Source organism: Echiichthys vipera (genome assembly GCF_963691815.1).
Source record: "Echiichthys vipera genome assembly, chromosome: 15".
NCBI lineage: Eukaryota > Metazoa > Chordata > Actinopteri > Perciformes > Trachinidae > Echiichthys > Echiichthys vipera.
Window position 1 is genome coordinate 22088997 of NC_139840.1, and position 26050 is coordinate 22115046.

The window sequence follows — 26050 nt, forward strand, 5'->3', positions numbered from 1 at the left end:
CTAGATAGTGTATATTGAGGGGAACGTTCTGATTTTTTGCCTATTGTTGCCTGTGAAGTGACTGTCAAAGGTATGCAGACATGAGTAAGTGAGATTCCAGATTGTAGTGAGCAACAAATGCTCAGTTCGAAGGGAACTGTGACCTGTGTAGGGAAGAACCGAATGCTGGTTCATCAGTTTACTGGAGGCTGACAAAGACATATCTCCCATCAGTCATTGCACCTCGCTGGAATGCCGGCGTACATCTTGTAAATGAATCAAATCACATCCATTCACAGGATATTCAATATTTCATTTCAGTTGCGTAACATTTCCACAGTAGGAGAAATGTATCTGAGGTTTAAGTTAGACGGGGAGCGGTTTATCCCCTATGAGAGACCTGTCTCACGTACACACCCGTCCGCCGCCAGAGTTGAATTGTGTTCAAAAATATTCTACCCCACGGGAACCAATGGTTTAGCGACCGATCTCTGCTGTTTGTGAGTTCTCTGAAACACAGAACTGTTTTTAGAACAGTTATTAGGACATAAACAGGAGCGCAGAACATCAGGGCAAGACTGGATCTATCAGGTAACATTACGTGTTAACTAAAGCTAGGCTATTAAGTTAGGATGCTAACTTAGCTTGTGCAGGGAGTGTGGACGTGTAGCGCAGGGGTTCAAGCAAGTATGCAGGCGTAATGTTGCATACCAACTGAAAAGCCTGTAACCCATGAGGGAAGGGATGTCTGTGTTGGTGACGTTGCAGGTTGTTCCAAATGAAGGGATTTTATTAGTTAATATCAGATAATATACATTTTCTACTTGTGCAGCTTTAGACAGAGTTCAAAAGATAATTCATTAGGATCGTTTGGGTGACATTTAGCTTATTCAGGGCATTTTCAAACGACCATAAGCCACCTGTGACAGGCAGACAGACAGACACTTTCTGGGCACAGAGAGTTTTCTTCTGGGTTCTGGCACAGAAGATTCATGCTGTCTCTGCCTGGGTGGGGGAAGACATTTTTCATTCACCTCCTTCAAGTGGCTTACTCTGCTGTCACTGTTCATTTCCCTGATGAAGGGGGCGGGTGAACTCTCTGCCTTTCATCTGACATGTTCAGCACTTGTAATGCTCGCTCTAACACGCAAATATCTCCATGATTATGATTTAACAACAGCTGCAAGAACGGGGTAACGTTGTCTAAGCCCCTTGCCATTGTTCATGTTGATTTCCTCATTACTGCCAATGAGACGTTCATCAAGAGAAGTCGAAGAATTGATCTTCTTCTTTTCTCTTTTTCTGTGAGGACATAATTTAGCCGTTCACTTCACTTCGTCCCACTTAATGTTCACGCCCTCTTTCGTTTGTTCTACCTAATTTTCCTTACCCACCTGATGATGTGGAAGATGGCTGATATGAGGAGCTCATTGTAGATGGCCACAGCCATGTAACGAGGCTCGTGGAAAGCCGAGGGTATGGTGCGGACTGCGTAGCAGAGGTAAACCCCCCACAGCAGGAACAGAAACTCAGCTTGGAAACAAAAGAAACAAACAACAAACAGGTCATAAGGATGGTTAGAGGACATATTTAAAGTCTTTGTTGTTTTTAATTTCATTATTTTTCTAATTAGGTATGTCGGCTTCAAGTAAGTCTTTACACCCTGCAAGCCGGGATAAGCCTCTTTTCTTTTCTTTTTTTTAAGTATAAATGCCTTTTGTCTCTTTTCAAAATACCAAACTCAACTCTAAAGCTTAAAAGTAATAGTTCAACTTTTTGGGAAACCCACTAACTTGCTTTCTTTTTGAGGATAAGATGAGAAGATCATGTCTCAGAATTAAATACAAAACTGGAACTGGGAAGCGATCAGCTAGGCTCAGTGTAAAGATGAGAAGCAACAGGCCTGGCTCTCTCTCTCAAACTTACAAAACATGCCCACCAGCACCACTAAAGCCCGCTAATAAAAACAATTGGTATCTCCTTTGTATAATCCATACACAAACAGACATTTAAAAAAGAAATTAGAATGATATAAGTAAGTAATAAAGGTAAACACATATAGAAAGAATTTTTACAAATTAGACACAATATGTTCAGTGGGTAAGGAATTATTATTATTAGGTATTATTGGGGAGGCCAGAAACTTTCAGGCACACAGTCACTTGCCAAAGAAAAACAAAAAAACAAAGAACATTCATTTATATATTCATGCATTTGCAATTAAAATCTCACAAGCCATAACTCCCTGGTAACAGCTGAGGGTTTTACATATACTTGGAACATACAATGAGGTTCTTATGCACTGGAAAAACACTGGCAATGGGAGATATTTTTAATCAACTCAGCTCATAGAACCCCAGCTGTGGAAGAGGTCATCCCTATGTTCCCCATCGTACCCTTTTCCCCGAAAAAGGTCCTATGTTCCCCGGTTGCATAAGCTTCTGCCTTCGCGGATTTAACTCAGAATTTTGTTAGGGTTAGAGGTTACGGTTTGGGGGTAGTGTTACAGTCTACGTAGGCACATTTGCCGTGGAAATTGGCACTGATTGTCGAAAAAGTAACAGACCGGGGACCCTAGGACCCTTTCTGTGAAAAGCGGGGAACATCAAACTTTTGAGGACCTGGGGAACATAGGTACGCTCCCCAAGATTCAAAGTCAATAACAGTGTCTACAGTTAAAATAAATATCATTTGACAGTATGTTTAACAGCAAAAATAACTGCCATAAGATTTTCCCGAACAATTTGTACGCCATGTGCTGTGTCGGCCATAGCCTGACGTAGCGAGATAAACAGTGAGCGGGATGTGAGATGATCACTGATACAAAGTCCAGAGGAGCAGTGTAACTTAGTTCTTGCATTTTGTGTTACAGTCACCATTTCGTGGTGTTCAGAGGACACTGAACTACACTATTTTAAATGAGATGTATAATAAATGAGATGTTAGCTTGTTAACATCTTGCAGTTTGTTGTAAATGGAAACATGTCATTTTGAACGGTGAACAGACAGCTTCACTGTAACTACAGGTGCCCATTAACATGTTTTGATAGTATAATGAGCTTTAAAGGCAGATTTTTTTATTTACTTCTGGACAGAGCCAGGCTAGTTGTTTTCCTGTTTCCAGTCTTTATGCTAAGCTATGCTAAGCTAAGCACACCGACGGCATCAAGCTCTGCACATAGTCATGAAATTGGTATCGCTCTGCTCATCTCGCTCTCAGGAAGAAGATTCACAAAATGTATCAAAATGTTGAACTATTCCTTTAAGCATTGAAGCAGCCTCTGTTTTAGTTGCATGTAAAATAAAAGCAGCACCGTTTCTCTGACTCAGAGTTTGACACTTGACGCGTTCACGGCAGGAATGTTCTTTCAAATTTAGCAGCTCCTCATTTAGCAAGAGTTCCCCTTGTTTTTGCAGCTGCTTCTCGACAACGTGTTGACATTTTCCTGCTGTCGTCTAATCTCACCGAGGTCACACAGCCCCCCTGCAAATTTACAGGTAAGAGGAATTTTAAAAAGCTAGCTGCATTTCCAGTTATCAACATACAGTATTTAGGAATACGCTGCAGTAAATCTGCACTGATGGCTCATATCATCTTGTCGGTGTAATGAAATTTTAAATAACAGGCAACTGCAAAAAAAAAAAATCAATATTAATTATTTGGAATGTGATGAAGAGGATTGCTTTAGGGTTGCTGCATTTTGGAGCTATGAAATGATGTCTCGGAGCAGTCTAATACATCTTGCACAGTATTTGCTGCTCTCTGGTGTAGAACAGAAAAGATGGTGCTTGTTTTACTGCAGCTGGGAAAAAAACAACATGCTTTCGAATAACAAATATTGTCAGTACACTGCAAATACAAATTCCAAATGATCATCACCAAGTCAGCGCGTTGTTTTGCTTGCAAAGAGCAAAGAGCACCAAGAACTGTGCCAAAGACTTTGTTGGCATATGAGTCCATGAAGTCTTTACAGTGATTACAGTCCATTAATATTCATGAATATGCCTAGTCTATAAATCATCACTAATTACTTGGTACTTAGCCTCTGAATCAGGATGCGCGGAGAGCTGCTTGCAAGAGGGAAAGGACAACAATTCCAACTAATGCGGATTAATTGCAGATTCAAATGAGTTGCTTATTGTTGGCATAATCAATACCGTTATGCTTCAGCTCCGTTTTGCTCCGCATCTCAAGAGAAAATAGGATGATTTATTCTTTTCTAGACAGACACGTGTTCCCCTGTCAGCATTCTAACAGAACAAGTGAAAACACACCCAAAAAAGCACTTAGAATATTCTTTACAAGCATGATTGCATTGTTGAAATCCTTCAGAGCAGTTCTCACTGGCTGTCTCAGCGAACGGCAGGGATCCCTCAGTCATTTCCTATCTTGTCTTGATAGGAAATACACACAAATACACACGGACACACACACACCGATGTTAACACCCAAATGGGGGGGATTGTTGTGCTCTACGTGTTTTATTCCATTGAAAGTTCTGTTGCTTGTTGGGAGGCTTGTCACAGCACAAACACATCGTCACTTCCTCTGAAGAGGCTGCTGTCGCCTCTTCAGAGTGTCCTTAGCTGTCCTCCCTTTCCCAGATCCATCTTCTTATTCTTCATCTCTTCTTCTCAAATTCGCCTCCACCCCCTCCCAAGCTGGTGGAAAACTCTCTCTGCATCATTTCACACATCCCTCCCAGCTTCATACTTCACAGACTCAACTCTTCTTTTTCTTTCTCTCTCTCTCTCTCTCTCTCTCTCTCTCTCTCTCTCTCTCTCTCTCTCTCTCTCTCTCTCTGTCTGCCTGTCTATCAGTTTTCAGAGGCAGACCCAGCTTCTCTCAGGGATCCATCCTTTGCCTCTTTCCAAAGAGGATTAGTCTCCCCTGCTGTCAGACTAGCTTCAGTGAGGTGCCCATCACTGCCTCCTGCTTCAAAAGTCTGTCATTAGGAAGCTACTGTAATGCACACACGAGGCCCTCTGGGTACTCACCAGGATACATGAGGGATAAAACCTGCAGCTTTGCACCAGTACAATCACTCTTAATGCTTGTTAGCTTGTCAGTGTTATAGATTCTGGTCATTTCAGGGACTGTAAGAAAATCGTTTGTCAGGGTAAGGGTCGCACAATATGTAAAATGTATTGCATTCTCTTCGAGTGAGAATTACTGTAAAACATCAAATTAATTTAAAAAAGTTATTAAATAGTTCTCATCAAAATAGTTATGTCCTTTTATGTCTCCCATGGCAACCTAGTCCCGAGGAAAAAACTCTCCACGTGCTTTGCAGGAGCTAATGAGGATCCTAAATAAACAAACATGCCGACACTCCTGAATGCTCAGTAAACACAACATGTTTTCCATAATTTTGGCAATTGCTCATTCCACTCCTAATGTGCAATTTCCTTCATTTTCAGCTTGAAATCAGGCTTGAGTTCGGATATTAGGGGAAAGGGGTGTTGCAATTTATTTCGCAGTCAAGCGGAGGGTACAAAACAAATGGATTGTTTTTTCTGAGCCAAAAATAAGGCTCACCAAATCATTTTCTGTACAGTATTGCAGGTCAGAACTTGTAGTTTTATGTATGGCTTGGTGAGGTAGGTATATAATTCATGATCTATAAATGTAAATCAAAAGAACTCAAAGTGGTGTGAGCAAAAGGCTTCTAACACTGTATTCTCAAGGTGAAGTTGCATTTGCAACAACATGACAGATACACTTTAGCTTCAATTTAGATAATTAAGCCTATAATGTGGCGAGTAGTTTGTCATTCTAAGATGTGCTTTCATATGTTTTATCATATCCCATAATACATAATACCATTTTATTCTGTGATGGATTATTGTCTAGTTAAAACTAGACAGGCTTGTCCTCTGGAAAGTCCTTAAGAGACATGGTTGTGGTGACGGGCTGTAGGAATAAAAGAGGGACTTGGGGGTATGTCTTTCCCCCAAGACGGAGGTGCCCTGCTTTAATGTTTGTGACAGCCCAAGACACTGTAAGAGAGGGGACAGCGTACTCCATCTTGTTTATCAGAGCATCCTGTCATTGACTGAATACACAGCATCATCCATTAAACTGTTTGTGGAGCAAACCCATCAAGAAAAAGGTGAATCAAAAAATGGACACTATCATCAGAATTCACAGCTGCATCTATTTAACCTCAAGTTCCGAGCAGATGTTTTTTTTTTTTTTTTTTTTTTTTAAATGGTGCTTCGACGGCAGGGCAGTGCACAAACAAGCCTATTACAGCCCGATGATGTCTTCTGGCGAGCAGGCAGCATGTTTGGGAGCATTTTATGCCTCCATTAAAGAGGTGGCTCTTCTTTATCTTCAACAAGAAATCACTTTCATGCAAGATCCCCTGTTTATTTCTACCTGACATGATTTGCCGCTTGAACTACAATAGGTGCACTGTGCTTAAAGCCACTGAACACCCACACAGGTGTTTTCAGTTATTCTGCTGATTCGGCCTCTGCTTGGGTTGGTGGGTTGGGCTTTGATGAGAATTTGATGGGAACCTATGAGGTCATAAATGTCCGTCTACCAACAAGAATGATAGAGGTGTACTTTGTCCCGCCTTGACAGGTGAAACAAACAAAGCTAACATAGGAAGATGTCAATTAATCACAGTAGTCACACCCACACAGTTCTGAGAAGAGGTCTAATCAACTAGTTAACTGAAAACACCTGTGTGGGTGTTCAGGGGCTTTAAGACTTCTCGATGCCATATTACATGTTCCGACAGCCCCCTCTATTTGTGTGCAATCCCTCTGCTGTCGGTACCATCAGCTTTTATTAAGCCTAGGAGAGGACTTTACCGTCCTAAATAAAAGAGTCAGATATGGTCTTATATCAGATTTTGTCTTCCTGTGTCCATCAGTTGCTGTTTAGTTTTTAATCCACGCTAGTATTGGAGACTCAAGACTTTAAAACCACTCACAAAAATGTTACTCCCAGGGTGCCTCCAAGTTACTCTTTTAATGAGAGACTTACTCTCAAGATAGCAGCCTAGTATTTGAAGCATCTTTCATGAGTGTGTATCTACAGAATATTCAATGCAAAGCCAAACAAAAGTTTAGAAAAACTATGTTGGAAAATTAATAACGACACTCAAGGTACCGGGCACCTGACCCTGCCTGCAGCTTTTTCTAAAGATTTCTAACTAAACTTCATCTTTAGCATTACCCATGAAGCCTAAGGTATAAGCCCAAAAGCTCCTTAAAGTTAAGTAGTAAGTAGGACCAAAACTTTCTCACTCCTGTAAAGACATCACTACAAATCGGGTACATGTAAGTACAGAAATACAGAACAACACACGCTTACCAACAGCCATCATGTAGTCCCATCGGTCCAGCAGGCACATGCTGAATTGCAGACCCTCGGGGGTGAGGCCTGCGGCGATGAGGGCCCGACTCAGCTCGGGGTTCTGGCACACGGCGGAGGTCCACGCCACCAGGAACCACAGCACCACCAGAAGGATCACCACCAGAAGCCACAGGACCCGCCAGCTGGTCATGTAAGGCGTCCTCTGGGCCGTGCGGGACAGGAACACCTTTAACACCCTGGGAAGAGAGGGAGAGAGAGAGACAACAGTAGCCGGAACTCTTGGAACTACTGGGGGAAAATGTATCTTTCTAACATGCCCACTTGAATTCAAAGGATCAGAAGGAAAATCTTTTAATTCATGTTGTAATTTCTCACAAGCTGACAGGAGAAATAAACGGAGGGCAGGGATATGTCTGAGTGGAAAAAAAGGTTACCATTTTCTGTGTTTTCTTTTTAACTGAATGTCAGTTTCTCCAGCTTGGAGATGGTTCAACAAATGCTACAAGAACTGACATTACCAAATACATGCAGAGGCGGTTTATTTATAAGTTGCACAGTATCTTCCAGGGCATGCCCACAAGACAATACCGCCTCTGTGAAGGGAATTAAAAATGCAACACATCAGCCCGAATAGTTTTAGAGTGATCTAATGCTGGGAAAGGAGAGCTATATGGGGACAAAGATAGCATGGAGTTATATAAATATCCCCATCCAGTCACACAAACAATCACTTCTCTGTTTACAATCATCTCCGCACTGTGCTCGTCTGCTTCCCTTCGGACCAGACTGTGACAAATCTATCTTATCTCTGCTATATTCAATGGCGACCGGGCCGTAAGAGCTTGGCCCCGGGGCAGACTTCACACCCAGCAAGCTCAGGAAAAAATCTAATTGGTAATTTTGCCAAGGGAACACTCTGGCCGGCCTTTGACCTCCTTATACCATCTCGGCAACACTGGAGCTGAAGAGCAGGAAGTGAGTGCGTGTGTCTGAATAGATACTTCAGCAGGCAGACGCAGATAGACCAGACCTGATGTGAAATTCAAATGTGCTTATTGACTCATGCGTGCGTGTGTGTGTGTGTGTGTGTGTGTGTGTGTGTGTGTGTGTGTGTGTGCGTGTGTGTGTGTGTGTGTGTGTGTGTGTGTGTGTGTGTGTGTGTGTGTGTGTGTGTGTGTGTGTGTGTGTGTGTGTGTGTGTGTGAGCAGACTGAGAGGGAGCTGAATTATTGAAACTGAGAAAGTCAAACTCATAGGGCAAGTTAATATGAGAGGAGAAGAGAGGAGATGAGAGGAAACAGGAGGAGAGGAGAGGAGAGAAGGAGGTGGAACAAAGCTTTTTTCTTGCTTTTGCAACCCCTCCACTCCACTAGTGCCCCTTTCACACATACACTACAAACCTGAAATTATCTAGACATAAACCGTAAATGCAAATATATAATTCAGTCGGCTAAAGCTCCAAACATATAGCAAAATAAACCTCCCTTTGGGAAAAAGAAGGGTGATTTACATAAAGACTGCAAAGAAAATGTCTAACTGGAGAGACGATGAGATTCAAGAACTTCAGGCAAAATTCGAGGAACGGCAAAAGACTGAAGGCGCCCTGTAATCCGTGTCATGTCCTCCCACATGCACATGCTTTATAAGTATTTCCAGTGTGAGTGAGGGAGGGAGGTGAAAGTGAGAACACATCTGACACAGAGTATCTCCTGCTGTGTGCTACATGTGTGAAGAGAAGCTCTGGACTATCTAAGGACCCTATTCTCCTGACATTATCCAGAATTAGTATGTGAAAATGTCATACAGACATACAGTGCATGACTTATTACTGACATCCACGTTCTTTCTATTTTTATTTATATATGAACTTTATTAAACTAGGAAGTCACGTTGAGATTAAACACCAAGACAGAGGGATTGTTCCAATAAAGTGAGCTTACCAAATAAGCCAGGCTTGTCTCAGTTAGTCAGACTCATTTTCATACAACCCAGTTCAAGCTCAGTCACTATAGGTGTGTTTCCATTAGGGTCCAATATCCGGAATAAGTCGGGTCTATGTACACCCTTAATTTGCACGTGAGTCGCTCGTGCAGGGCCGTTTCTCTCCCCTGAGAGAAGCCCGGTTGCTGATTGGATGAAACTCTCAGCGGGATGTGATGTGTGGTAGTACAGATGCCACAACAACATGGCAAAGTAGAGTAGACAGTTTTATCCAGTGGTGTAGAACAATGCAGCGCAGAAAATGATCTGTGCATGCGCATCTTTGCACGGGCTTGCTAAATGAGTGCCGGGTTGAATTCATCCTTTGCTGCATGCTCCCACTCTCTCTCTCACACACACACACACGCACAAACACACGCACACGCACGTACACACACACACACACACACACACACACACACACACACACACACACACACACACACACAGAGTCCTGCAGGCGGGGTGACAGCCTGTCTGTCTTTTACAGCGCCCAGAATGTTTTGCTGGAGTGTTTTCTTTTGTGTTACTTGTACATAAGTTGACGTTGTGAATCATACGAGCCCTTTTAAATCAAACTGCAACTATTCTGTATTTCTCTTGAGGAAGAATGCGCTGCTCTAACACTGATTTTTTGATAATGGACAGACGGCGAGTGAACAGCCATTTGAGATATTAATGGCAATGGCTTATAGCAACTTATCAAGGACACGCCAACTGTCTGGCTAACACAGTTGTTGCTTAACCAGAGTTTCTGTAAGGCCAACACTGACACATGACTTTATTAACTATTTATAGAAAATCAATTTAAATAAATCAGAAAAACAATTACACAATGATAAATAATATTATATAAACATATACATGTGTGAAATAATATGGTATGTGATATCAAACATCTCGAGTACCCAAACAGAATGATAGCTACATAAAGGAGCGAGAAAAAAGACCCAACAATAATGCATAGTGTATAGAACACGCAGAACATGTCATATGATGATTACCACTCTTTTGCTCAAAGTGATTTTAGTTTACAGTACCTGTATAGCTTGAGGATGACAGTGCCATACATGACAGCGAACCCCAGGAGGCGAACCCACCTCAGGAGGATACAGCGAAACACACTGGGGTGGAAGTACAAGATCATCACCTGCAGAGTGGTACAGAAATGTCAGTGTTCACACTTAATATTACACAGCTTATATATAAAGGTTCCTGTGATTTTTTTTCTTTTTTAAGCAAGCAGTGAATTGCACAGGAACACCTTTAACACTCTGAGAAGAGGGTGAGACAACAGTAGGCTGAATACTTCTGGGGGAAATGATATCTTACTAACAAGCCCACTCAAATTGCACTTCCACACTCCTTATATATTCACACAGGAGGAATCAGAAATGATTGAGGCAGATTGGGCCTCACAGATATCCACCGCCTCCAGAGCTCCCGCTGACATCTCTTAACTGGATGTTGTTCATATGTCAGCAGCAGGAACACTTTGATTTGACCGTTTGAAGGGTTAGCTCTTATCTCACTGGTGATATTTAACGTCTAAGTCTGAATATTTGCATGTTCATGTGTCTTTACAGTCACAAGTCTATGTGTGTGCACAAAGATAGATAGAAAGATAGATGGATAGATATACTTTATTGATCCCAAGCTGAGGAATAACAGTGTAGCAGCAGCATTAGACACAGTAACATCACACAGACACATCAAAACAGGAAAATAAAATGCAGTCTAAAAAGATACACAAAAAAATATAAATAAACGGTCTAATTTTAGTGCAAAGTAAACATATACAAAACATAAATATAAGTTGCAGTGAAAAGATACAGTATGTAAGTTGCTTGGAGACTGTACTGTATGTGCAGCACACGGTTATCATTGTTGTCTCTGTATGATTTGCAACAAAACAGGTCATTTGCCAGTGGCTCATAAAATGTCAGCCTTTCATTTCCTGCTTGGTGTGAGGTTTATTCACACCTATCAAGGGTAAACTACTATTTAAGACGAGGCTGCACCAGAGTCGCACATGCCGAAGAGCACAGTTTCCATTTGCACTTCTATTACAGCTGCGTTTCATTTCATTAGTGTGTGACTCAGCGGGACGCCACATGTCAAATCTCCTGTGACCCGAATGAAGCTGAAGATCTGGTGCAGTGACTCTCTGCTCGTTTCCACTGAAGCAAAGAGAACCTGCATCACTCACCTGGTGGATGCATACAGTACACACCATCCAGGATGTTAACGCGTGACTCCTTCCAAAATCAGCCTAGTGTTGCCGTTTAAATGTAAGTCACGTGGTGAATTATGGGTATTATGAGAGGTATGTCAGGACTCCGGTCTTGTCGGTCCCTTCCCTCTTCCTTTTGTATGAGTTTGTCTCCCTCTGTCTGTTTCTCCCTGCTTATGTCTTTCCCTGTGTGTTTGTTCTGTTGGAGCTGGTAGGCGTGGTTCCGCCCAGCTGTGGCTCGTCTCCTTGTCAACGCCTGGATAACTAGCCGGATGTGACTCAAGTCCGGCACCAGACCGTTATTGCTATTATTTGGTTTGTGTCTCTCGTTTGGTTGGCTACCTATTTGATGATGGTGTTACCTTTCCATGTTGTTTTGTTTTGTGTTGATCTTTTCTTTGTCTCTTTTGTTATAGTTCCCGTTCTCCACTATCCGTTCGTGTTCAAGCAATCTGACTGATATAACAAACACATAAAATGGCTATGACGTCTAAATCCTTTGCATAATTGTATCAGGCTGGGATCACTGTGCCACAAGCAAGATATATATTTCAAGAAGATAAGCGAGGCACCAAACAAAACTTTTCTGTATGGATTCTACAGGTGAAACCTATATAGAGATGTTTAAGCTCCCGGTTGACAGGATCTCAAATATTCGTAAAGCCAGAGTTCCAGGTTGAAACAATTCGATTCTTTTTCATTTCCTCTGAATTAAGTATAGTCGTCTTTACTGAGAGACATGTTGGATCACTGTCGCATCATACATCATGTTATTCCACTTACCTTGACTATTATCTCTGTATCATTCTTCACTTAAAGCAATTCATTTTTTAAAACAGATATATTTTTATATGTATTAGAATTATGTAGGTTTTTTTAGTGAACACTTTTTTAATCTATGCATGTGTCTTGACTTTTGCAGTACTTTTCTTTTCTTTTCTTATTTATTTTATTTTCTCTTAATGAAGGCACAGCATAAATCTGGAAGACTTTCTTTCAAAGGTGTGGACTTGAGACTTGGTGACTTGGTCTTGAGTTGACTCAACTGTTTTTTTGTTTTTTTTAAGATAATTTTTTTGATCTTTTATGCCTTTATTAGTCAGTTTAGCTGACAGGAAATGGGGGGAAGAGACAGAGCGGGATGGCATGCAGCAAAGGGCCGCAGGTCGGAGTCCAACCAGGGCCGCTGCAGCCCTGACTGGCCCACAAGTAACTGTTTTGCTGACTTGCAACTTGACTTGACACAAAATAAAAGACTTGAGACTCAACTTGGAAGTTAAACTGAAAACAGGTTTAATCTGCCCCTCACCAATAAAACATGAATTACTATTACAGTAATATACATTATCTATCAGCAACCATTCTGTATTTCTGTGAGTAGAAGTTGGCCACTCCTGGTAAGAAAGTAAAAACTATTATTTCCTCCACAGAGGCAGCTCAGCCAAAGAGGGCAAATGGGCTGTTGCTTAGGCAATTTTAGCCCATCCTTGTGCACATCCCTGCATCCCAGTGGAGTACAGCCAGTGATTCATTTGAACTCTTAGGATGCCTTGGCATTTCAGGAGACAGCAGCTATCCAGGGTAATTAAATTTAAGCAACACCAGCACCTGTAACCTTTTTTTCCTCAGCATGGAAGCAAAACATCTGTGGCAATATCAGCTGAGAAACCAGCTAACGCTGAGGCATTTGCAGTCTGGCTGTAAGATGTCTTTAAAAGAAAAGTGAAACTATTGTTTATTTGGGAATATGGATAATAGCATATCCTCCATGTGCCCTCCAATAGAAAAGCAGAGTAAATAGTATGGTACAAATACCAAAAGATTAAATGACAACAGCTATTCAGGAAGTTACAATTCAAGTAGATTCTCAAGATGACACACAGTGAAGTGTCACAGGAAAATGAGCAGTACTTTCTTGCTTTTATCATCAATATTGTGCCATATTTGGTTTTATTATTGAATACAAAATTGACAAGATCGGTCTCCCCTAATCTACCAGAATGTGGATCAGTGTGCAGTTAAACTGTCATCCCTATTTTCTGTCTACTCTAAGTTCTGGGTAACACACATTTCTCTCACCTCCTGATTAAAAACGTGTCGCAGAAGCAACAGTTTCCTTCTATGCACAGTCCTCATCAAAAGCTTCAAACGCCAAAGTCCGTCATTGGTATGCTGGTCACAAGGGAGCGGAGAACCAAGTCCACCCAAGAACAGGAATTATAGCTGTTCCTCTTGAATGCTCCGATACCATCTGTGAGTCACTGTTGCGGCTCAGGATCTGATCAGTTAGTTTTAAGATGGTACTAAAGACTATCATTCTCTGTATCAGTTTTGAAAATAAATCTCTACCAAAAAATGAATCCCCCCCATATTTCAGACAAAGACAAGAGGGGTTTTGTGAAAGACAGCATTGACATGACTCCTTTTACCTCTGTTTTGGCTTCACCAACTCTTTAATACTTCACCACCAGCTAGAAACTAACTTTGTCTGTCTCTGTGTGTTTGTCACATCACATTTAAGCCATTGTTAATATACAATTACATCGGTGAAGTAACATAGTGCTTGAATCATGCAACTGCTGGTGCTGAATCAAATAATAAAGCAAACAAAGAAATAAAAGTGTGAAGAAAAAACAGAGATAACAATAAACAGACCAGATGTTTCCCCCCTTAAGAGTGCAATAATTGACCAGACATTTAAACTTGTATACTCTTTCAGTGTCCTCTCCTCCTCTGCCTTTCTGTGTCTCACTGTCATGCTAGCATCCACTCTGGCCCCTTCATCTTTGTTTCCTGAGCAAACATCCAGCCTTCCAGCTCTCTGCTCTACGGTATATGACGGACCAAAAATGATAAATCACCTCCACAAATGCGTGGTAAAAGTAGGCCACGCTGTTTCTTACACCCACATATATAAATACAGAAATGCAAATCCATGCACAAATGCCAATGCACATAATCACAGGGAAATGTAAAGATTTAAAGCCACTCCATCATGCCCATATACAGCATTCATACACAAACTCACACACACACACAGATAGGCAGAAACACACCCTTTCTGCAGTGCTACCCATGTGGACTACAAAGTCACAGGGGAGTGCACAATAAAAAGCCACATTTTTATATCGCCCAGCAGAGAAGGTGGCGCTCCTGGTTTGGATCCAACCTCCCATGCCTCCTCCATCAATTAATCAGCGGATGTATTTTTAAAACAAGTTGTGCTAGAACTTGATGGACTGTTTAAAAATGCATCAAGCACCAGAGTGGAGCAGCTGCACCGAGCTTAGCTGAGCAGGCTTGCGGTGGCAGCAACAAAGAAACAGCAGCAGCAACAAACGTTAAAGACTGCGGGAGAGGAGACAGACAGAAAGGTGAGATGGTGAGAGAACACGCAGAGGGGTAATGAAAGGAAGACATGGAAGAAGGGGGTACAGGGAAAAGGTAGAGACAGGCAGGCGAGTTGCTATGAAATGCGGGAGGAAAAAGACTGGCGAGGGAGGAGGAGACCGTTGAGTGTATCCAAGTGTGTGTGAACATAAGAGAGTGGCAGGATATTTTTGTGAAGCTTTTTTCGGTACTTGAGTTATCCTTAGGGTGAAAGGGTGGAGAGGGTGGATGGATAGATGCATAATCAACTCCATTTTGAGCAGCACAGCAGGAATAAACGCAATAAGTGGTCGCATAAGGACAACACCTGCAGCCCTTTATCTTCTCCAGCAAAACTACAAGGCCTTCTATTGTAATGCAAATTCATTTCGCACGGTAACACTCCAATAACTTTAGAAGGAGAACAAAAACCTTTATCCCAAGAGTCAGCCGAGCGCTCTCAAGCATTTTCTTCGCAACAGATTTTTTTTTTTCCCTTCCTAAAAATGGCTGACATCCAGTCATCGGGCCTCGTGTTTGAGGAGAGCATTGGCTCACTGTTGGCATCCTGTGCAAGTATTTGAAGGGAGCAAATTCCCCGGTTACATCTGATCTCCCTGTTACATGGCGCTCAGGTTTCTTCCATCTGTTTCCATGCTAAAGATGGGTTTCTGACGCAGCACTCCAGGTGCACTGTGGGCTGTGTGCAGTGCTATACAATGCACGCTGGCACCTTTCCACCTGGACCTCCTCACACATACCGACAACAGAAAGGCTGGCAAAAGCAAACGCACAAAAAGACACACTCATACTGTACATGCACACTCACTGTGATGTCCAACGCTTTGTTTTTGTGCAGACAGTGATCAGAAGAACATAACTCCTCACATCATCTAGCTGCTGCTGAAGAAGTCAGAGGCAGGGTTTACTCCTTTCTTCACAAAGTAATGTATTCTACAGTATAACGAACAGGAATGTAGACCTTGACCTCTCCCTCATTTTAAAGTTATAATTCTTCAGATTTTTATGAACTCAAAGCCCATTTTCATACTGCTTTTACAATAGCATTTTTTTAATTTTTGCAACAGCCATTCACTCTATTCTCATTCTGTAATTACCTCTCTATGTAGTAGTTTTTGTTGTTAGTGGCGGGGTGCTTTGCATGCAGAAGGGATTGACAAAAAAAACAATGCATATATAATCCAGCATTTCTTTCACTGTATCCCTCTAACAGCTGTATTAGAGTGTTTAGAGCATCACTTAATTTCCTGCAATTGGTCGGGTTTTTGGATGTTGTGTTTCTGCAGACGTAGCTGCTGAGGCTTGGCACCCCCAGGATTCTGGGCCATGTAGTATCAAACCACACTCGCTGTTACCACCAGGAATCGCTGGACTGAATTCGTAATCAGGACCGAAATCTTAAGGATTAAAACTTTAATGTGAGCAAAGTCAAAACAGCAGGAGTAACAGTCTGACTGAGTAAACTGTGGGGGACATTTATGATGAGAAGGCAGACTTACTGGGAAGTAGAGCAGTAAAGCCCCAAACAAGATGGCTTCCAGTAGAATGAGACCAGATGTTCGGATGCTCTGTTAATGGGGGAAAGAGAAACAACAGGAAAAAAAACATCAATCAATCAATCACTGACATGGAAAACATGAGTTGGTGTGTCTCATGTTATCAGTTAAAGGTCTTTGCTCAGCTGGGAATGGGCACCATGTTGTGAAATGCAACAACATACACACACAAATAAAAATAATCCTGTTACAGTGAACCTGACATTGCGGTTTGTTTAGACAGAGTATTGTGAACTACTGTAGCTCCAGCTTTTTTGCCATTACAGAGAAATGCAAATAATAAATCATCGCCTATCTCAAAGCAAACAAACACCAAGTGGAATTGAATACATATGTATTTGTTAAAGGTTTGCCTTTCACTGAAATAATGTGACGCGATGAAAGTGACGACTGTACCTTTTCTGGGTTGGATTTAATTACCCACATTTCCTCAGAGGATTTTCTATGTTTTTATGTAAATTCAAAGGGCTCCAGAGTCATTTCTTGTGAACTGAAGAAATGGAAGATTCTGAGGCAACAACAGACATGTCTATAAATAACACACCGGGGAAGATTCAACTCAACTTTGCCTGAGGATGGGTTGTAATTATCCAACACCGCGAGGGTCTCATATTTATTTCCCTTTAGTGAATATTATGTAACAGCTTTGCTACAAATCTGTGTGGATTCGAATCAACAGCTCAGGTAAATATGTGGTGTCAAATGTGTCATTCATTAAGAAAAAAACAAATGATTAGATGGATTGTCTTTAATTTGGCTTAAATTAATGAAGTAAAATGCATGTGGTATGAAATCATTTGTGTTTTCATTTGTTTTTGGGAACCGCTGTGTGAAATAGAACTGCTTAACTTTTACAACCGTATACTGTGTGAGCCAATGCACTCCGGGATTGTTTGCCTTTCATCTCTAATTAATTCTGGTACAATATGTTGCATTGTCTTCAACAGCTTTTGGCACTTATCGATCATTTTAGCAAGTGAGCCACTGCACAATGGTCGTCATTGTGTTCACCTGTGGCCAAGGCCCTTCATCTTCTACAAGGTAAATTTGTGCGAATCATTTGCAGCAAGACACAGATATATCCAGCTACTGAGCACTCTGGGGATTTAGTATTGCATTCTCATGAAGTTTGGGAATCAAGAATGACAGAGAAAAATGTTCCAGAATCCAAACAGCAAAGGATGAGATGAGATTCCTACAATTCATACTGTATAATGCAGAATGCATGAAATTGTCCTGTACTCAGCCTCGAAACAGAAGTTATGGTTATAGAATAAAAAGAATTGAGCAGAGCTATCACAAAACTGCAGTCTGGTAATGTAATATTGTCCTAATGGGAACACAGCTCATAATTGTTTCTGTTGGCAGACCGTGCACCTAAGGAAGGTCAAAGTTAAACAAAGGTGCACTGTGATTCCACCAGAGCAGCCAGGACAGCGCTCCAAAACACTAAACGCATGATTAAATCCATCCATGTAATGTGACAATGTCTACACACCCCAGATCCAAAAACGCTCGACCTCTGTGTCCACTCACCTTCTTCCTCCTGAAGTGGTAGACGACCACCATGCTGGCCAGGTCCAGCACCATGCACAGACCCTGGAAGGAGGCCACAGCGAGCCGCAGAGCACCGTCCTCCTGCACCAGGCAGGGCGTGTCATCCCGACAGTAGGGACAGCCATCGCGACACGGCAGGCATTTACTGGAAACGTCCGAAGTCTCGTCTCTGTTCGATCCCTGCTCTTTACCTGCGGACGTGAGAACACTTTAGCTGACAGTCAGAACTTTAAATGTTGGGTATATGTGCACCGTGTATGTTCCTGCCTTTCTCAAGTATTTTTACTCTTCATCACAGCTCCGAACGTGGGTCTGATTTAGTGTTTTCAAGGATTATCAGTGTAATTCATTTGCTTTAGCTGTCACACACTGACTTCTCATTAAATGCTCAGTTAATCAATTTGAAGGAGTAGAAATCATCAGTCCAATAAATCACAGGGCCTTGGGGTGATAATTACAACAATACAGCCTTTAATTAGGCAGATGAGGGAATAATGAAGGAGAGGAGGATAAAATACTGTGACACCGCTCCCTTCATCACTTCGGTCTACATAATTGTTGATATACCAGCATGCGGCACACTTGGATGTGGTTTATCAAGTCTGACCACCTCATTTGAGAGTGTTCACATAAGCGTGACTGGATGTGTTCTGTAAAGCGCCTTTCAAACTCAAATTTAATCAATTACAAGTAAAAAAAAAAAAAAAAAGCACAGGCGGTGCCAAAAATCTAATTTCTTCATTCAGAGATGTTTCTACTGTGGAAGGATTTGTAGTCAATCTTTAGACCAAATCCTCCATTTTCACCACACACACACATGCATGCAGCTCTTCTTAAAAAATGATGCTGGAAAGAAATTCCTCTATAAATCCCAGAGCTCATACGGTATGCAAACAATGTGCTAAAGCTGCACAGCGCTTCAGTAAAGCTTGATTGCAAGAGGATGTGCAATAAGTAATGATTAAACAAGTTAATTAGGAGTTGACTGGAACATTTATAGACATGATAATAGACATTATGGACAATTTATCAAGCAATCATACACTCACTGGTGCAAGAAATCACACAAAGTGGTTTTTGTTTGGCCAGTTAGCCTCCCTGTGTTTAAGTATTTAGGAAAGAAGGGAAGGAGGTGACTGAAACAAACGGACTCATGATCTACCCTCTCACTGTATTTGAACTTTTTCTTTTGCTGTAAATCCCAGTTAAGCTGTTTGTCTTCTCTGCATTCACCGACATTCACAATGTGAGAGTCACTGTTGCCAGGATGTTGTTAGCTATTTGTGATTGTGACACAAAAAAGCTACCATCTGCATCTGTTATCACACTAAAATATCTGTATTCAGATTTCAGAAATGGAGGAAAGGGAGGTCAAAGTTCTTTTTCTTCTCTTTAGTGGTGTAATGGAAGCTGCAGGTGCATCTCTGCTACCTTTCAAAACATGAGGTCACACAAATAGGCATCATGGAAGTGCATAGTGACAATGAAACTTATAGGAAACGCCAGTGGTGTCATTTTTTTATATAGCCATTACATTGTGCATTCAACCTTTACTTCTCAATCCTACGTTAAGACAGAGAAGTAATCTGTTGACACTACCACACCGCAGCGCCTGACCTAGTGTGATATTATAACAAATGTGATTCACACTGGAAGCTGTTTGAGATCAGTCAGTGTGCTTCATTGTATACTCATTTGAGTACTTACGTAAGTTTATCCGCTGACAAAATAACATATTTTAACCGTTCCTGAATAAATGAAATAATAAACGTGATTCACCGGAACCTCACGTTCTAAAAGCAATTTAAAAAAAGTCTAAACTGAGTCTTAGTAAAACGCTGTGTATCCATCAAAGGTCTGGATGTAAATCAGCTCTTATAAAGAGAAACAGAAGCTCTTGACAAAAATCTGAATAGCTCCCTTGGCCCATTTTGCATGCACTTTTGAGACGGATGATTCTGTATAGATATTGAGTACCATGTCGTAGCCAACAACTGCAAAAATGTGGTTGTTTTCAATATCTGTACCTGACACATTTCCGAGCAACGTCATCAGTGAGACGGGAGGTAGCAAGGACACCAAAATGACTGGGGAGGTGGAGATGGCCATGAAATGTTGTGCTTGTACATTAAACGGCATAAATCACAAAAGTAAAAGTGAAGAATGAATCATCTCAAGAAGGAAACCTCCCTCCTGACTGCTGATAGAGGTGCACACTGATGGATTTGGATGGAAAACGCTACCAAATAAATGTTGGTGTATTATCCAAATTTAGATAATCTATCCATCTAGTAACTGTCAAGCAGAGATTAGCAGCAAAAACTGTGGTTGTGACACTCAAATCAAGTCATGTTTAATGAGGTTCTGCCGCGTATGAACAATAACAATTAATTTGTTATTGCATGCTACGTTTTTCTCCCTCCATCCTTTCTCCCCTTTGATATCGGTCCTTTTGGCCCGTTGCTAGGGAACAATAAAAATCAGTTTTCAGTTCGGTCTGTTTTCGGGGATGCACAAAGAATAACAGACAGGTTCCAGAGGGGGAAATCAGGGTCGCCAGCTACTCTGCAGTGATTTTTAATGACGGGGTCTGCATGGGATTTGGAAGATGAGTCTCTTCACAGACTGAGCTGTTTGACTACAGGCCTCATCACGCTGCATTATAATAAAGCTCCAGCTTAGAATATCATCCCCCCTAGGGGCGCTGTATTGTTGGAGTCAGGGATGAAAACCACCGCAGTTGCTTGATTATTTCGCTCATCAGGGCCAAGCTTTCTGCCCGAGGACACTGCGGCGCTCAGAGCTCAGAGGTCAGACTACAGGCATTCACATCCAAAGCACGAGCGGGGAGGTAAAGTTTAGGATATACAGGACTTGAAAACTGCAAGGTTGAAGTGAGAAACATCAATGGAGGAAAGGTCCAAAGCCAAGTTGTTTTGTTGTTTTTGTCTAAACTTGTCTACAATTACCACCTGCACATGCTGCTGATCAGAACTGATCCATATGATGATCGGAATATGTCAGATATAAATGTATAATCCATAAATATCTAGATTTTTTTTCTGAACTACTGCAGGTTTGTATGTTTTTTAACATTAAAGTCCTTTTGTGCTAAATGTTGTGTTCTTTACATAAAAGATAAAAGTGAATTTTGTGTTTTTTACCATACACGTAACATTTCTACAGGAATACATTTGCTGTATACGTACAAATGTGCATATCTTTCTTTCTGTGTACTACAGTGTGCAACTTTTCCAGTGAACTTTTACTTACTGTTGAAATTAGAATCTAAAAAGCATACTCGAAAGCATTCAGCTACACAAAACTGACATTCTTGTATCCTCAAAGCAATTTCAGTCAAATGCTTGGTTATTTGTCTAGGAAGACGTTTCACCTCTCATCCAAGAGGCTTCATCAGTTCATGTACGCATCTGACCAGGCTGGGACTGGTCCAACTAACTGGTGTGGAACTAACTATACATTCTTGTATAGTACAGTGAGCAGTTAGTGTCAACACGAGGAAGAACAAAACAGAGATTAGAGTGTACGAAACATTTACAATGTGGAAAAAACATTTTGGGGGCATTGGCCAATTTACTGACACGATGACTAGTTTTTGAAGAATGAATGAAATGTTTTGAGTGAGTTATACCTTTTTGCAGACACGCCAACAGTTGTGACAACTGCACTGAGAATAAAACTTTCCAAAAATGAGCCAAAGTGATTGAGAAAAACTGTAAAATGTCAGATGTAGCCTTTGGTCCATGATCAGGTGATTGTTCTGGCCTTTTATGGAAAAATTACTAAGAATTTGAAATGGTATTATGTGCTGCGTGAGAACACAAAGCTTGGCAGGCATAGCAACAGTAACTAAGGGTTGCGAGGCTTAGTGAACATACAATTAAAGTGTGACTAATCCTTTGTTCAAGGCTATTCCACCAGTGTGTTCTCTGTCTACACAGCCACCTTATAATCCAACAGGTCTGTGATTCAGAAGCCACCTGTGGCTCCAGCCAGAGCTCAGAACAGAAACAGCTGACATTTCCACAATAAGAACAGTTGAAATCCTTTATCTGAAGCTTGAGGTTTCAATGCCTCACAGGCCCCAGGACCCCCGTTCAAAGTTATAAGAAGGATTTCAAACTAAATGTGTTACTGTCAGCTGCAAAAAAAATTGTTTTCTTGTTTTTTTTTTGCCTAAATCTATAAAGCTTGCTTTGAAAATAGACACAGTTTTGATCTGACAGCTCACTGCAATGTGTATTTTTATATGACAGAGGGATTTGTAACCTACTTTTAAAGCCATTGAGCGCCACTCGGCTCGGATGGTAGAATCCTCTCCGGCACTGGCACTTGTACTTGTCCAACACAAATCCATGGCCGACGATGGGGGTGCACTGAGAGAGAAAAAAGATGAAGAGACAGACAGGTGGACGTTACAGATTTTTCCTCATTTGCATGAACACAATGGTCCACTTCTAAAAAAGTTCACACACGGACCTAAACTGGAAGTCCAAAATGACACATATATCCATCCATGGCCAATATTTCCATCAAACAACACAACTTCTGCGCAATCAATATATTCTTTCAATTATTACACAATGGACAACTCAATACAACATACTGCTGTAAGCTTTAACAGTATGTGTACACAGTAACTATTTACACATTCATCTTTACAATTATTATTTTTATATTTACAGGTTTAAACATTTACCTTAGAACCTACAAGACAGTTATGTTAGTCTCCTGAATCTGCCTCTGTGATTTTCCTCACAGTTACTTAAGGTAAAGCCTTTCTAGACTCTGATTGGTTAGTTCAGTGACGTGTGATCAAGGAAGTAGGAAGTGGGGTTGTTGTTGACTTGTGTACGGGAAAAAGAGTAAAGTGTTGCTTAAGAAAGTTATCCGTCTCCATCCTGCTGTTTCTTCTCCTAAAGAGTGATCCAACCACCACATATCCAACCCTCACGTTACACTGCTATTAATATGAACCAGATCAGCCTTAGTTAAAGCCATATGTCTGTGTTTTTGATGCTTTACTGCTTTAGTTACAGTTTGTGCCAAAAAAGGCAAAGATGAAATGAGAAACCCTGCTGAACCCTGCATATGTACTTTTTTTCTTCACAATGCCCTGTTGAAATACTGTAAAAAAAGAAATAAGCGAGACATTTTTTAATGTTCTTCTTGTGTGCAGGTCTTTCTCTGCCCATGAACATTGTCGACATCAAAGACCGACAGTAAGCATTCAGACCTTCGTTATGCTCGGCTTTTGTACTGCATCCTTTCTTCACCCAAGAACCAATAAAGAATTTTACCCAGACTTAAAAAAATGTATTTTCTTATTGTACTTTGGATTGGATTTGACCTAGAGTCTTGTTTCTTTTCTTTTCAAACTTGGAAATGCAGAACACTGTAAATTAAAACAAACATACGAGCGACCAAAGAAAGCATATGAGTAGAAACATGTATGAAACAAAGTGAAATAATCACAACTTCACATTTAGCCCATCTGTTGGAGTTTCACACATAAAAATTAGAGATTTATAATAATCAAAGTCATTTCTATCAGTTGTGCATAGATGTTTTCCTTTTGTTCAACACAGTTAATCCAATAAACTAATGGAAACACTTCGGCTGTGCGTAGAAAGTGAGGATGAAGAGTGTTTCATGAAGCGTGTCTCGACAAAGATGAAATGCGACAGGAGTATGTTTCATGGGGGCAAAAGTGAGACTCTGAAGAGGAAATGATGTGAGTGTGAAACAACGGTACGGAGGGTCACCGTGTGACTCAGCTAACGCAGCTTCGTTTTGCTTCTTGAGTCCAAAAGCAAACGGGAGTAAAGTGAAATTAATTCTGTTATTCAGGAAGCAGAATGAAATGTCAGAGGACACAGCAACAACAAAGTGTTTTACACTGTATGGATATTTTTTAAAAAGTAGGATTTGATTGTTTATTATTGTAAATTGATCTGATCTAAGTCACCTTTTACGGAGAGGTTCATTCTTTTTGTGATATTTTACAGGCCAACTTCGAGAAATTACTGTGAATTAATCAAAAATAATGGTTGGTTGCAGCCCTACAGTAATAAGGACAGCCAATTACATCATCCAGTAATGAAAATTAACCACAACGGACATCAAGTAAATGTGAGGTAGAAATTATATTTGCTGCAAAGACATAAAAAGGATTCATAAATTATTATTCACAGCCTTTCTGGCTCCACAGTATGCTTCAATATGCCTCTTGAGTAAATATAATTTGCATTTGCAGGTAATGTTTTGTTGATTCATGGGACCCAACAGTGAGATCAGAACAGTTTACTAATGGAGAATGATGTAACATTTATAACGTCAAAGACTAAACAAAGCCTACAGTAAAGTGTTTTACATACGACTCATATTTCACTGAAATCAAAGAATCTGGATATAATGCAGTGTATCATCTGTTGAATAAAATACAGTTCCTATGTGTTTTCACTGCCGGCTGATGATTGTGCTCCTCCTCGGGCCCACCGCGGTTACCTCAGTTAATGAATTTCAGCTTCAATCATGTTATTGAGTCTCCTACATCGTCTACATGCTCCTCTGCAGCGTGAAGCAGGAGACGCCCCGGTTATAAACACGCGTGGTGTCAGGGGAAATCACGAGGCTTTGCCAAGTAACAGGGAAACTAATTAATATCTAAATTAAGAATTAAGGGTTGTTTGCAGAATTTAAGCACGTCTGCATAATTCCAGTTTGCATTGATAACTGGGGGAGCTACATGGGCTTACACACCATCTGGAGCGAAAACACACTCAGTGACACTCTCACACAGGCACCAGTGTGGATTCTGTGCACTCGTGTGACTGCACTAAAATAAAGCTGCAATAAATATGACATGAATGTTCATAAATAGTGCATTACATGCATGCTTACAGTAAAAACTGTGTATATCCTCCGGGACAGCTGCTGTGGAGTCTTTTTATTTTTCTAATATTCAAAACAGAGCCCATGTTGAAAGAATAGCGTGACATGTTGGCAAATACACTTAGCTTTCTTTCTGAGAGTTTATTTTCAACCACTCTCGAAGACTGGAGGCAGGGGAAACAGCTTACCCCGCTCTCCTCAAAGATCATCACTGTTATAGTCTTAACTGTGTGACAGTACTTTATTAGAGGTTTGCACCCAGCACCTTTGTGTCGGGTTTTGCACCCTGTGGGACTGGTTTTGTGGTTGCTCCCCACCTGAACGCATGGCATGGCTGGCTGTACCAAGGTTCAGTAAAGTACACAGAACTATATTGAAAGTGTGCGTGCATTACTGCCCTCGGGTTACCCCAATTACCTCTAAAGCTTATTAATTAACAACTTGTTATTTTTACACTTTATTTGCAAATGTATGAAACAATTCAAAAGACACTGCTGCTTAGCACTGTCCCGTCTTTATGCTACACTAAGCTAATATGTTCCAGCCTCCAACTGTTCTATGTTACATTCATGCAATGTCTTCAGAATGAAAAGAACACGAAGAGCTCACGCTTTACTGTATATAATGATGGACAGTTCCCTCAATGTGAAGGCAAAACATCTGGATCGCCCCCTGGGGGCTGGCTGTATAGGTTATAAGTTCCCTCCATGTTAGGGGAAGGGCATGGGCCAAACTCAAAAATCAAAGTACTGATAAGTTTGATTTAGATCAGTTTTTTGATACTAAAAACGGTGAAACATCCTGATTGACAGCTATGATTGGTCAGGCAGGTGTACACGCAGGACTTCGATACCCCTGATGTCTACTATGCAGACTCTGGCTTCAAAATGACAACATGGCGACGTCCATATCTGGTATATTTGGGCTTCACTTTTGTACATGGGAGGAAGTGGAGACACATTGTCCATCTTTTTATGAGCCATTTATTTTGCCTATCTTAGCTACTTTTGCTGTGTTTACGTATTTAGAGTGAAATTCAGATACAAGAAAACAATGTGCAGGTAATTTAAAATGCACTGAATTGATGTTATAAGTGTAAATATTTTAT

General features: G+C 41.0%; 1 protein-coding gene across 1 annotated transcript in view; it reads right to left on the bottom strand.

The window, feature by feature from the left end:
* Positions 1-26050, bottom strand: part of gpr158b (G protein-coupled receptor 158b) — a gene marked incomplete at both ends in the record, with an annotated part of 61712 nt that overhangs the window by 8885 nt on the left and 26777 nt on the right. The window contains 6 exons of the mRNA XM_083928945.1: positions 1374-1512; positions 7310-7548; positions 10332-10441; positions 16414-16482; positions 18007-18218; positions 22322-22424. Coding sequence (XP_083785071.1) covers positions 1374-1512; positions 7310-7548; positions 10332-10441; positions 16414-16482; positions 18007-18218; positions 22322-22424 — 872 coding nt within the window. The remainder of the gene's footprint in view (positions 1-1373; positions 1513-7309; positions 7549-10331; positions 10442-16413; positions 16483-18006; positions 18219-22321; positions 22425-26050) is intronic.